A 14,498-nucleotide genomic window follows, 5' to 3' on the forward strand; every position below is an offset into this window, starting at 1 on the left:
AATCTTCTGGATAGCTTCTTAAAACACAGATTACTGAGCTTGACCACCAGTTTCTGACCCAGTAGATCTAGAGAAGGGCTTGTTAATTTGCATTTTGAACAAGTTCCCAAGTGGTGATGCGCAACATTTTGAAAACCTCTGATCTAAACCTAAATCTCTGCTCTTAAATATAAACTTTACTTATGCCTAATTTGAAATATGCTGAATTTTTCCAATTTGTAAATTTTTAAGGTCCTCAGGCTTTGCAAGGGAGCCAATGACAACTTAGTGTATCTAAAGTTCAGAAGCAACATCTCTGCCTCTGCTTGGAGCTCTCCAAGGTCCTGATAGCCTCCAAGCCTAGCAGTTCTCAATTGTGTACCCAGAGATCATGAATACAGATATAACTAGGACTCTTTTTTTTTTTCTTTAAAGATTTGTTTTATATATATATATAGAGAGAGCAAATGTGTGAGACTGGGGGGAAGGGCAGAGGGAGAGGAAGAGAAAGAGAAGCAGATTCCCTGCTGAGCACGGAACCCAGCGCAGGGACTCAAACTCAGGACCTGGAGATCATGACCTGAGCCGAAACCAGGAGTCGGAAGCCCAGTGGACTGAGCCACCCAGGCGCCCCTAGCCAGGACTCTTGACTTTCATTCTCCAAGATTTCCTACAATCATAAGACTCAGCCAGAGACCTTACTTATATTCCCTACCCAATGTACAAAAAAAGTGAAGTGCAGAAGAGTCCAAGACCACTTCTACAAGATCACATACTAATCCAAGTCTCTCTACCGACAAAAAAAAACAAAACAAAAACAAAAAAACCCAGGTTTATACTGTAATAAGGATTATTTTTAGTCTTTTGCCGGACTGGCCAACTAACTACATCCCTCTTCCACTCTGAAGAATTCACATTTTATGTAAATAACAAGTATTACTGGCCACAATTAGTAGCAAAGATGACAACTATGGGAACCACAAAACCATGAGAATGGGTAAGTGGATTCTTTGAATCCTTCAGGGAGAGATTTTCATCAATAGAGAGGGGCTACAGCCTAACAATATTAGACAGGACCTAAAGGATTAAAAAAAAAAAAAAAGTCAAGTGTATAAAGATAATGATCCTTTTATTCTACCTCTAATTATGTTTCTTTTTAGCCTTCTCTCTTCTCCATCAGACTATTCATTCCTCCCTTGTTTTCTAACAACTCAATAGGTAACTGGGCAAAGGTAACAATTCAGAAGATAAAAATGCTAATGGCTCCTAAAAGAGTAAAGAGTTAACCTCATTCATAATAAGAAATCCAAATTAAAACTATACTAAGAGAAATTAAAGTCTGGGTTTTAATCAATAATGATGTACCAATATTGGTTTCTTAGGTTTGGCAGTGTAATGTGTAACGTAATTATTAGAGAAAACTGAAACCAGACAAGAGGTATAAAGGAACACTCTACTACCTTTGCAACTTCCGTATAAATCTAAAATTTTTCCAAAATAAAAGTTTTATTTAAAAGAATAATACACTGAGGAATGTGTATCATCTCTCACCTACCAGACTGGAAAAATTTTTAAAAAATTTAAAAATTCAAAAGCAGTCTTTTCATCAGGCTATGAGGAAATAAGCACTATCATACATTGTTAGTGGAAGTGTAAAATGGTGTAACTCCTATAGACAGCAATTTGGCAATTTCTGTAAGAAATAGAATTCCACCTTTATGAAATTCTGTATGTTCACGATTATTCACTTAAACCCTATTTGTAATAACAAAAGACTGGAAATAATCCAAGTTCCCTTCTATAGGAAACTGGTTAGTAATTTGGCACATCTAAACACAGTAAAAAAGAAATGCACCGGTAAAAAAGAAATGAGACCACGTTCTACATGCTGGTATGGGATAATTTCCAGACTACACTCTTACCAAAAAAAAAAAAAAAAAAAAAAGGCAAAGTGCCAAAAAGTACATATAGTATGTTAACTTTTGTGTAAAAGGGGGTATAAAAATATAAATTCCTATGTGTTTGACTTTGCACAACAAAACCCTAAAAGAATACATAGCCTAATAAAAGTGGTTTCTTATAAGGGAAGGGTGACCGAAGGCTGTTTTCCATATACTTTTTATTTTGAAATCATCTGAATGCATTACCTACTAAAAATAAAGTTATATTAATTTGTGAAAACAATTTTGTGTTTTAAAAAAATATTCTGGGTCAGTGATCTCTATGTACTACCTGAGATTCTTCTCTTTCTGTCCAGACCTCATATCTTTCTCATTCACTCTCAATGAATCATTCAATACAGAATGAGGTAAAAAGCCTCACTTAGACACCTGGGTGCAGGTAGAATCTGAGCTTAACCAGTACAAACTAATTCTACAATTATATATTTTATGTGCAAAAATACATATGCTATTAGTATCCAATAGTATAAAATTAATAAATAAGTCACAGAATGGGGCGCTGGGTGGCTTAAGCTTCTGACTTGGGTTCAGGTCATGATCTCGGGGTCCTGGGATCAAGCCCTGCATCGGGCTCCCTGCAGGGAATTTGCTTGTCCCTCTCCCTCTGCCCCTCCCCCAACCCTACCTCATGCGCATGCTCTCCCTCTTAAATAAATAAAATCTTTGAAAATTATGTATCTTCACAGCCCACTAAATGGTTGGAAACATGAGAAATTAAATAGCAGTATTTTTATAAACATTTGTTTTAATCAAAGCACTGAATGGACTAGGAAACAAATTCAGTACAGTTATCAGAAAGTTTTGAAATAGGAATTTAAATAGATCTAAATAATTCCAAACATATAAAACATAAATTGGAGGGCAATGAATAATTTCCTTTACTAGAAAGACTCTTTACTGAACACTTCACCAAATGTTCTTTTCAAAAACCAGCCTTACTGGAGATAAATCTCACTTTAAAAACATACATTTCAGATTTCAAAACATATTACAAAGCTATAATAATCTAATCTGTATAGAGGCATAAAGACAGATACACAAACAAAAGGGAGCAGAGAGCCACAAAATAAACCCTACATAGATGATCAAAATGGGGGCCAAGAGAAAGGATAGTCTCTTCAACAAATGGGGTTGGGAAAACTGGAAATTCATATGCAAAAAAAAAAAAAATTAAGATGAAACTTTTTCTTACATTATATATAAATATTAACTCAAAATGAATTAAAGACCTAAACATAAGACCTCTAACTATAAAACTCCTAGAAAAAAAAACAAACAGGAAAGCCTTCATGACACTAGGTTTAGCTACAACTTCTTGCAGATGATACCAAAAGCAGGGGCAACAAAAGCAAAAATAGACAAATGGGACTACATCAAACTTAAAAATTTCTGTACAGCAAAGGAAACAATCAACAGAGTGAAAAAGCAACCAATGGAATGGGAGGAAATACCTGTAAACCATGTATCTGGTAAGGAGTTAATAACCAGAATACATCAAGAACTCCTGAACTCAAGAACAAAAAACAACCCAATAAAAAATGCAAAGGACCTGAAGAGACATTTTTCTGAAGAAGGTATACAAATAGCCAACAAGCATATGAAAAAATGCTCAATATCACTAGTCACTAGGGAATTACAAATCAAAACCACAATGAGATACCATCTCCACCATCATTAGGATGGCCACTAACCCCCCCCACCCCAATCACACTTGTTGGTAAGATAGCACAACAGTGCAGCTACTGTGTAAAACAGTGTGTGTGTGTGGGGGGGGGGGTCCTAAGAAATCAAAAATACAACTACAATGTGATCCAGCAATCACTCTTCCAGGTACATATCCAAAAAAAGTGAAAAGAGGATCTCAAAGAGATATGTGAAGACCCATCTTCACTGCAATATTATTTACAACAGCCAGGAGGTTGAAGCGACCTAAATGTCCATCAACAGATGAATGGATAAACAAAATGTGATATATACATACAATGGGATGTTATTCAGTTTTAAAAAGGATGAAATCTTGTCATATGCTACAACACTGATGAACCTTAAAGACATTATGCCAAGTGAAATAAAGCAGTCACAAAAAGACAAATACACATGATTCCATTTATATGAGGTAACTAAAGTAGTCAAAGTCACAGAAACAAAAAGTGGAATGGTGGTTGCCAGGGGTTGAGGGGAGGGTGTAACAGGGAGTTAGTTGTTCAAAAGGTACAGTTTCAGTAAGGCAAAATAAAAAACTTCTACTAAAGATCTGTCGTACAACAATGTGCATATAGTTAATACTACAATACAGACTTACAAATTAATACAGAACGTATGTTATGTTTTTTTTTACCACAATAAAACAACAACAACAATAACACCCCATTTTGACTTGAATCAAGTCATGAGGAAACAGGTAAACCCAAACTGAGAAACATTCTACAAAATAACTGGCCTGTACTCAAAAATGTCAGTGTTAAGAGCACAAAAAGCCTTAGTATGACTAGCTTGAAGAGACGTGACAACTGAATGCAATGCACCACCTGAAGTAAATCAGGTTTTATCTAAAAAGAGTTCGCTGCACACTAGCTTTTGAAAAAATTATAAGAAACTATTACTCTTTTTAAAACCTAAAATCCTGTTTCTCCTTGAAATGAAAATTCTATTTTACTAATGAAATTACTAATTTCCTAATATTTAAACACACAAATTCATATTTTACTAATAACAAAACCACAAATAATCTGGGTCTAAAACTCCTTGCTAATTAAAGTGTAAGTAGGGGTGCCTGGGTGGCTCAATTGGTTAAGAGGTTAAGCATCGGCCTTGGCTCAGGTCATGATCTGGGGTTCCTGGGGTCCCCGCTCCGCTTTTCCTCTCCCTCTGCCTCCTCCCCCTTGCTCATGCTCTGTCTCTCTCTTTCAAATAAATAAAAATCTTTTAAAAAAAGGTGTAAACAAAAACCTTCAGTACTGCCTTGCTTTCTTATGGGTTCCTGCTGACTACTGAAGGACACAAAACAAATTCCTTGTAATATTATATAGCTTTGAAAATTATTAAAGCTAGTTAATGACTTGGAAAAATGCTTATTAGTAGTAAGTAAAAAAGCAAAACCCACAAACACATACGTATATACACACACATAATAAAACACAAATTTGGAAAAAAGGGAAGAAAAGATTTTTATCTCTGCTGCTTATCTCTGCAACATGGGATTCTTCTTCCTTTTCTTTTTTTTTTTTTAAAGTAATCTCCATACCCACTGTGGGGCTCAAAGTCACTACCCCAAGATCAAGAGTCACACGCTCTACTGACTGAGCCAGCAAGGTATCCTGGGTTTATTACTCTTTTCTGCAATTAACATTTTATTTTTTATTATAGAAAGTAAATCTCAACTTATCAAACCCCCAATTCTATTTCCTTAGTTTCTATCAGAGAAACAAAGGAGATTCTTCTTTAAAAAAAAAAAAAAGGTTTATTTCAAGAGAGTGGTGGGTGCCTGGGTGGCTCAGTTGGTTAAGCATCTGCCTTTGGCTGGAGTCATGAACCCGGGGTCCTGGGATCGAGCCCTATGTGGGCTCCCTGCTTAGTGGGGGGTCTGCTTCTCCTTCTCCCTCTGCCCCCTCCCCTCTTGTGCTCTCTCTCAAATAAATAAAATCTTTAAAAAAAAAAAAAGAACGAAAGAAAGATTTCTTTCAGAGAGAGAGAGGATGCAAGCATGAGCAGGGGTGGGGCAGAGGGCAAGGGAGAAAATCCCAAGCAGACTCCCTGCTGAGTACTGAGGCCAGATGTGGGGCTTGATCCCACAACCTGAGCCTAAACTAAGAATGGATGCTTAACCTACTGAGCTACCCAGGTGCCCCACAAGAGATTCTTAAGCCAGGGATGAGAAGCAAGTATTTTTGAACAAGATCCAATTTAGGGTGAAAAGGGAGAATTTATTTAACCTCCACAGGGGTGGGGTGGGGGGATTCTTATATTCCTACAACTCTGATTATTGTATTAACTACTGAAGAATGTGAGAAAAAATTATTTTAACCACTAAAATATTATCTTGGGTTATTTAAAAGGTAACATCATCATGGAGGCTGTTTTTATTCTTTCATCTTTTACATCACTTCTATTTTCCATTTTAGCCTCTTCGGAACAACCATGAGAAGTACTAGTAACTCTGATTTTTTCTTACAGAAAAAATAAAGCCCACTTGACCAAGGTCCTATGAAGTCCAATTCATTCCACCCAAAGCAAATTTTATTGTTTGCCCATCACAGCGTTTAGCTGGAGGTTAAAATCAGTAACTGCCACACAGCCCTTTCCCAACTTGGACCTCCCTCCATGAAAATTGCAGGATTGTCTTCAGAGCTCCTCACTACCCTAAGCAAAACTGTAAAATGCGCTTTTATTACTTGTTTATATTACTCTCACGGTTCCCTTTTCTTCAAGCTTTTCTCTCTTCCTGGCATCTCCTTCATCCCCATGCACAGTGCTCTTCCATTCATCAATCAACCCTGCCAGGCCAAACCAGAAAAGTGTCATAACAGGTGTTTGCATCTGCCTTTCACATCCAGGATTTCCTTTTCTATCAGCAGACAACCTATCCTCTATCCTGCAATTTATCCATCACACACACACACAACAAATGAAAAAAGGAATCCTTTACTCCCATTGTTGATTCTATCACCAACCACATCTGAATAGAAATGTATTTGTTTAATGTGTATCAGTATTTGCATCTTAGAATGATGAGCCATGACTGAAAAACAGTATATCAGAGTTAAATAGGTACACTCTGGAGCCAGAGGGCCTGGTTCAAATTCTGACTCTTCCATTTGCTAGCTGTATTACTTTGGGCTCTTTATGTAATATTTTTTTAAAAGGGGGATAAAAACACTAGCTGCCTTATAAGGTTCCTTTAAGGCATAACTGACTTAATACATGTGAAACACTAAAAGGACCTGGGCATGGCAATCAGTAAATGCTATTTTACTATGCTCTTTACCCATAACTGTGGAAAGAAAAGTTTAGTCTTCTATTAAAACTGTCAGGAAATAAGCATATAAGAAAATATTTTTATAGGTAGGCAGCCCATTAAGTTGTATTATGGGGGTAAGATGAGAAGGAAATTTAGTCTTTTATGGTAGATAGGGAGACACACAAAATGCTAAAGGTGCCAACTCTCAGGGCAGTGTGGTGTCACTGAAGAATCTTCCATGGAAATGTGAGCTGCTAGGTGAATATGCTGAAAGCCTATTTCTGGTTACTCCTATTAACAAAATCAGGTGTGCTGGGTTACATCACGTTATCATCTTTGTGTGGCCCCGTAGGAGAGTTCTAAATGCTTCAGTGCCAGGAAACATGCACTGAAATATGCAGCACCTTAAAACCAGTCTTACTTTTTTGCTTTTGTCTATTAATTACATCATGCCTAAAATATGCACTATTACGTATCAAACTTACCTCTTACTGTAGTGTCTTTGTTTTCTCTTGAATTTCTTTAGCCATAGTCTTTAATTTGTGATGCTGTATTTTACTCAGGCACCCCAATTTTTAAATTTTTTAATAGTGGGCATAAATAAATGCATAAAGGCCCCAAAGGCACTCTCTTTGTACTATGACTTCTTTTTCATCTCTCTAGCCAGACCACCAAATGATTATTTTGCTTTTTCCCAAAACTCCTGGCATTACTTTAATACTCTGAGTTTTGGGTTTCCTCCTTCCTGCATTAGTAGCTACCCAGGTACTGCTCTACCATTTCAGCCTTCACACCCACACTCACAGCTTTACCCAAGAATAGGAGGCTCAGCATAATCCTGAGAACAGAGATCCTTAGAGACAGTTGACCTGAATGTGGGTTGCCCTTAGGGTCTAGTCTGGTTCACTATTCCTGTTACCGTGCCTCCAAATCACCCCAACGTGGGATCTAGCTTCACCTGGAATGTGTTCTCCACAAATCTGATACATTCTCCTTCTGTACTCATAGGATTGTTTTTTTCTAATATTTATTTAAATGTGTGATTCATTTCACAACATCTCTGCTCAATTTAACTGCTTAATACACACCTAGTAACATTTTTACAAAAAGTGATGTTCCTAGAATGCATCCTTTTCACCAAGAGTTCTGTATAAACAAAGCAATGCTCTTCATTTGGGATCTTTTCCAACTCTTACCAATCAAAACATGTTTGTCCCACCAGGGTAAAGGGTCAATTATCATCATTTTTGTTAATGAGAACAGCAAAGGGCACTGCAAGGATAATGAGACTGAAGTTAGATGTTAGGCCAGCATCTATCTCACTCCTGCTGAAAACCTAGTGGAATATACAGGTCCACTTTACATTGAATAAGTGGAATTTTTCTTCTTTTCCCAATGTTGACTTGACAATGGTCAGCTTTATGAGACTGAGAAGCCACCCTCACATGTACTGAAGTGCATACTAGCATAATGCAAGACTGGCACCTTCCCAGGGCTTTATTATCTTTGCTGCAGATACAAATAGCAGAAGTCAATCTCCTTTCAGTAAGTTCCTCTCCCTGCCTGGCAGGTAACAAGGAGGTGCTACTTCCCACCTATCCCGTCCTCCTGAACTCTCCTTTCTTTCAGCCAAGAAGCAGGTGAGATGGTCTACTGATCTGTATTTGTAGGTGTAATGCAGTGAGACAAGGAAGAGACCTTTCCTTTCAAAACAACATAAGGAGTCCTATTTTCTTTTTTTTTTTTTTAAAGATTTTATTTATTTATTTGAGACAGAGAGAATGAGAGACAGAGAGCATGAGAGGGAGGAGGGTCAGAGGGAGAAGCAGACTCCCTGCCGAGCAGGGAGCCCGATGCGGGACTCGATCCTGGGACTCCAGGATCATGACCTGAGCCAAAGGCAGTCACTTAACCAACTGAGCCACCCAGGCGCCCAGGAGTCCTATTTTCAAGAACCATTTAGTTGAGTTCAAAACTAGACACAAATTAGCTTCAGAACACTTATGAAACAATACTGAAACAGTATCTCAAGTTCCTTCATGTTCTAAAATTCTGAGATACTTAATGTTAACAGCAAAATTTTATCATATTAAATAAAAGGGGTAATGGAAGGTCAAAATAAAGAACTTATTACAATGTAAACAAAGTCATCTCCTCAAGGAGAAAAGTTTGAGTTCTCAATTTGATGAAGTTCTTAAATTCCGAAAGGAAGGAAGGAATTACAACATCTGGGGTGAGGTACCCAAAGTAAATTTGTTGTAACAGTAAGTAAAATGGAGACAGCATCTTATGCATGTGTCATCCAACTGACCAGTATGCAGAATTAGCCAAATGAGGTACAGTTTGAGTATCTTAGGTCATCAAAGACTATATGCCTCCAAGATGCTTCTAACCTGGAAAGAATACCCCAGTGTGTTCTGATTAAAGAAGTTCCTCAGACTACCAATACGGATGACTATGGAGAAATAGCACTGAAAGAGACAGGAAGGCACAATGTTCTCCCATCCATACCAACACCGGAATCATTCCACTCCCAACTCCTTCTTGTCCTAAAATGACATTGTTGTAAATAACAGAGCTCACTTTTCATTTCCAACTTGGATCCACACAGGTCCTCAATTTCACTGTACATACCAATAATGTCATTGTTATATTTGGTTCTGTGTACAATTTTGAGTCCTACAAGATCAATGTCTCAAAAATGCCATGGTGTGTATACTTTTATCTTCAATACCCATTCATTCACTCATTTATTTATTCAGCAAATATTAAATTGCATACCTAACCAAACGCTAGGTACTACTGGGCAGTGAAATTAAGAGGAAAAAAATGTCCCTGTTCTTAATTACTGTTATAGCCTAGTGAAACAACATAGGGCAAACAATCACAACTGAAGGTGGTTAATGCCACAGTGAGGGTGTGCACATGACACACGAGGGCTTGAGATAAACAGTTTGCTTAGAGAAGGCTGCTAAATGTAATCCTGGAGACGAGACATAGAGAACAAGTTGTATTTTAACAAGTGGAGGACTGAAGTAAAGGGGTATGCGAAGGCGTGAAGGTTATGAGAAAAGATGGCATATATCAGAGTGTTGCAAAGAGCTCATTATTTTGTAGCTGAAAGTGCAAAGGGTTAGAGGATTTGGAAAAAAAATGTGTACTGAGGCTGTATTCTGGGACTTTATGGTGAATGAGGTAAAATTCTGCTGCTAAGAAGCTTACCATCCAGAGAAAGAAACAGACCTTCATTTCCAACAGCTCATTTCAGTATGGTTGGTGTCCTAGTGAAGAACCCACAGGGAACTGTGGCTGGATAGGCACAAAGAAGGGCCTTAAAATACAACACTAAAATTTTATCTGATAGACAAGAGACTCTTTGAACAACTCTAAATGGATAATAATCACATTAGTGGCAGTGTGGACCAATAAAGAAGCTTCTGCCAAAAGCCCAGGCAAACAATGTGAAGTAAGCCACCCTACTGTGGCAATTGTACAATGTCTTTTTCTAATCAAGCAAATGGGGGATACTTTCAAATCTATCACGTAAAGAACAAAATGAAAAAGCCAGAGCAATATTTTCTGGAATTCTTTACACTTAAGGACACAGAAAGAAGTTATGTCAAAAAATGTTTAAAAACCCTTCCTTGAGGGATGCCTCGCGGGCTCAGTCAGAAGAGCATGCGACTCTTGATCACGGGTTTGTGAGTTCAAGCCCCACACTGGGTCTAGAGATTACTAAAAATAAATAAATAAACTTTAGAAAAAAATCCCTTCCTTGAAAAAAAAAAATCTCAATGATAACATGAATTTAAATTTTAGTACAGACAAGTTTAAGGCCAGTAATAGGCATAGTGGTAAGCAAACTGTGGAGTATCAATTTGATAGGATTAATAGGCACTGAAAATGACAATCACAGACTATATTCAAATCTAAGAAATTTAAAATGTACATAGAAAAAACAATAAAAATTTGTATGTGCAGGAGGATATTGTATATAGTATGTAGAATACATATGTTGACAGACTAAAAGAAAAAAATGAAAGTTAAAATAATGTTCTATTATTTTTATTCCATCTTCTATGGTAATAGAATGAAGTGAAATTTAAAAGCCAACCCAAGATTCATATTTATTGTAACTAATGGGCCTAAACCAGATAGGCTACACCCAATTTCTTCATTCTTGGTTTTCTAGGATGGTTTTTTTTTTTTTTTTTTTAAGATTTTATTTATTTATTTGAGAGAGAGAGAATGAGAGAGCAAGTACATGAGAGGGGGGAGGGTCAGAGGGAGAAGCAGACTCCCTGCTGAGCAGGGAGCCCGATGCGGGACTCGATCCAGGGACTCCAGGATCATGACCTGAGCCGAAGGCAGTCACTCAACCAACTGAGCCACCCAGGCGCCCCTAGGATGGTTTTTACATATGGTAAAAACACATACTTTGGCTTGAAAAATCCTTATAATTCCTATTATGAATATGAACAGCTATCTCCTTCCCAATACAAAGGTAAGGCAAATTCAACAAGCTAAAGCGGTCAAAGTCCAAGAATACAGAGGAAACAAATCACATAAACAATTTCTGCATCGTATTTTTCTTGAATGCTTCAGAGAAGAGTCTCTGGAAAATGGTTCTGATACCTAAGAGCCTTTTAAAAAGCCATTTAAAAATGATTCAGTCAACAAACATACTATTTATTGTGTATCTATAAGCCATGCACTTTACTCTAAAGATACAAAGAGAAAATAAAACATTGTCCCTGCCCCAGGAGCTCCTAGTTTAAAAGGAGAGAAAGAATGGTTACAAATAATTGCAATGAAGTATGATGAGTCCTCTAATAGAGGTATGTACGAAGATACTGAGATGAGTAAAACACAGAGGTGTTTCAAATGAGACAAGTCAGGGTAAGCTTCTTAGGGGAGTCAGGTCTTAAATGAGTCATAGGAGGGGAAAGATGACTTGAATAGCATGTGCAAGGAAGTGTGAAACATGAAACAACCAGGCAAATGGGAGTAATTTTACATTAGTTCCTATGGTAAAGAGAGTGAGGGGAAGAACAACAGGAAATGAGGTTAATGGAGTAGACAGGGAAAAAAAATCACAGTCTTCTATTCAAACTAGAGAATTTGGCTATTACTGAATTCCGTCAAATCTAAACTGCCATCAGTTAAAAGGTGAACCATGACTTTATGTACTATAAGAAGAAGAAAAAAAAGCTTTCTGCTGGAGTCTATTATAAAGTTTAATAGAATACTCCTGCACAAAGATACACTAACAAGTGGCAACAACCTCAGTGTAAGGTAAAGAATTAAACCAGCTATGCAAAAAGGTACAGCAAGGAACTTCATTTCTCAACTTGCCCTTAGGTGAATGGAGGAGGGAAAATTCTCCCCGTGAGAACTGAACTCTAGGGTCTGCAGCCTGAACTAAAGCTACCAGTGTGGTCTAAAAACAAACAAAATAAACAGCAAAGACTTTAAAGTGGTCTCCTGTTGAAGTGTCCCTACATGCTTGGCAGAAACAAATGCAGGTTTTCTTTAGATAAACTAGACCTGAATCCAGGACAACAACAATTTAATATGCAATCTCATTTCAAAAATGATCAATAAAAAAATGTGCATCTTAGAACTGATGGAAAACAGTCGATCTTATAGTCTGAAATCTGGAGAGGTTTCATAATTACCTGGGGAACTTTTTTATTACGAGGCCACATACCTCAGACAGGTAGGCCTAAAGCAGAGCCCCGGAATCTCTATTTTAACAAGCTACACAAGGCTTTTTCTTACACAATCAGACAAGATACCAAAACATCAACATCTGTTTGAACCATCCCCTGAAAACCCCTACTGTAGACAATAAAGAATAGTATGATTTTAAGCCAGGGAATAATTAGATCAGACTGACACTCTAAGAAGACCACTCTGGTGCCAGTGGACTTTGTGGAGAAGATACATTAGAAGAGGGTAAGGAAAGGCAATGGAGGAGTAGTAAATATAGTAAGAAATTAAGGAAATAGTTTTAAGGCAAGATATCGTGATTAAATATAACAATGGCGAGAAAAATAAAGAGTACCAAGGAGGCAGAAATAGAATTTTATAAAAATCAGATGAAAGCAGAGGGGTATAATCTAATTCTAAAAACTTTCTGAAGATTCACCCCTAATCAGCATTATATCCACTAGGCCTTTAAAAATAAATCTTAAATTTGAGTACAGTAATCCACCAACTTTTAGATGTATAATAATAAGGTGTAAGTGCTACACAAAATTCTGTACTAAATATCAAATGTCCCAAATGCAACTAATACTCAAAATGATTTCCAAGTTCAGATGTTAAGCAGAGAGATTTTATTCCTTAATGTTTTACATTTCTATGAATTAATGTATATGCACTAAAAAATGAAAATCTCTTTGGGCATAAAAGAGAGAAAGGATCTTCACTGGTTGATAAATTTAAATTACATACAGAAAACAATGAATCAACAAACTTACGTTGAATATGAATGAACTGTTTTGGCTGTTTAAACTCTCCTTTGTACAAGCGATTGTAATAGTTGACGTTGCTCTCTGCCTCAGGAACTGGAATGACCATGCTCTCTTTTTTTTCTCTAAACACTTGCTGTGCTGAAATAGCTCGCTGTAAGTGATGTTCCTGGAAAACATAAAATAGGCAACATAAGTCGTTTTAATAATGTTAATTCAATGCATAATTCTATTTAAAATTTACTTTGTTTAGTAACTGCAAGGTGACTTAAGAATTAATTATAAGGTTTCTTTGCCATAGAACTATAGAAAACATTGCCACTGACATCTCTTAATACTTGTGCTCATCCAGGGGCGCCTGGGTGGCTCAGCCGTTAAGCGTCTGCCTTCGGCTCAGATCATGATCCCAGGGTCCTGGGATCGAGCCCCGCATCGGGCTCCCTGCTCGGCGGGGGGCCTGCTTCTCCCTCTCCCACTCCCCCTGCTTGTGTTCCTGCTCTGTCTGTCAAATAAATAAATAAAATCTTAAAAAAAAAAAAAAAATACTTGTGCTCATCCTAATATCACCTTAGATGTTTATAATTTTATTAAGTAGAATTTTCTTTAAAGATTATACACATATTAACAAACTAGAATTTAACATCTCAATTAAAAGAAAATTGATTCCTTGTTTGCTAAATTAACAGAGGTGTTTGTCACCAATACCAGAATATGGGAAAATATGCGAATGACAGGAAAAGATTTGTGTCACAGGTTTTAATTATCTTCTGTAAGTACAAACCTGAAACTGCAACAGTATAAAATACTGAATAACTCAAAAAAAGAAAAAATTACATTCAACAAACTATATTACTATCACAGCAAGAAATATTTTTAAGCTCAGGTTAAACAAAAGTTCCTATAAAATAATACATCCTGATTCTAGTAACTTTCATTGTCTCCATCACTTAATACCTACTTTCTCCCTTGACCCACAAGGGACCATGCTCAACAAAGTAGTTTTACTTTGTAGAAGGCAAATTAGGTCATGTCACTCCCCAATAGATCCCCTTCATACTCAGATTAAAGATTAAAATTATCACTGACTTATAAGGTCTTATTTCTCTCTGACCTTATCTTCTACCT

The 14,498-nt window shown here is 37.0% G+C and overlaps 1 protein-coding gene across 2 annotated transcripts in view; it reads right to left on the bottom strand.

Annotated features, from left to right (window-relative positions):
• The window catches only part of EPC2 (enhancer of polycomb 2), a 124,189-nt gene that overhangs the window by 62,452 nt on the left and 47,239 nt on the right, over nt 1-14,498 (bottom strand). For both annotated transcript variants that reach the window (XM_081814473.1, XM_081814472.1), the window contains exon 2: nt 13,383-13,542. In XM_081814473.1, the coding sequence (XP_081670599.1) occupies nt 13,383-13,542 (160 nt within the window). The remainder of the gene's footprint in view (nt 1-13,382; nt 13,543-14,498) is intronic.

Source organism: Leptonychotes weddellii, chromosome 3 (genome assembly GCF_054177405.1).
Source record: "Leptonychotes weddellii isolate Sample4059 chromosome 3, ASM5417740v2, whole genome shotgun sequence".
In the NCBI taxonomy this organism is placed as follows: domain Eukaryota; kingdom Metazoa; phylum Chordata; class Mammalia; order Carnivora; family Phocidae; genus Leptonychotes; species Leptonychotes weddellii.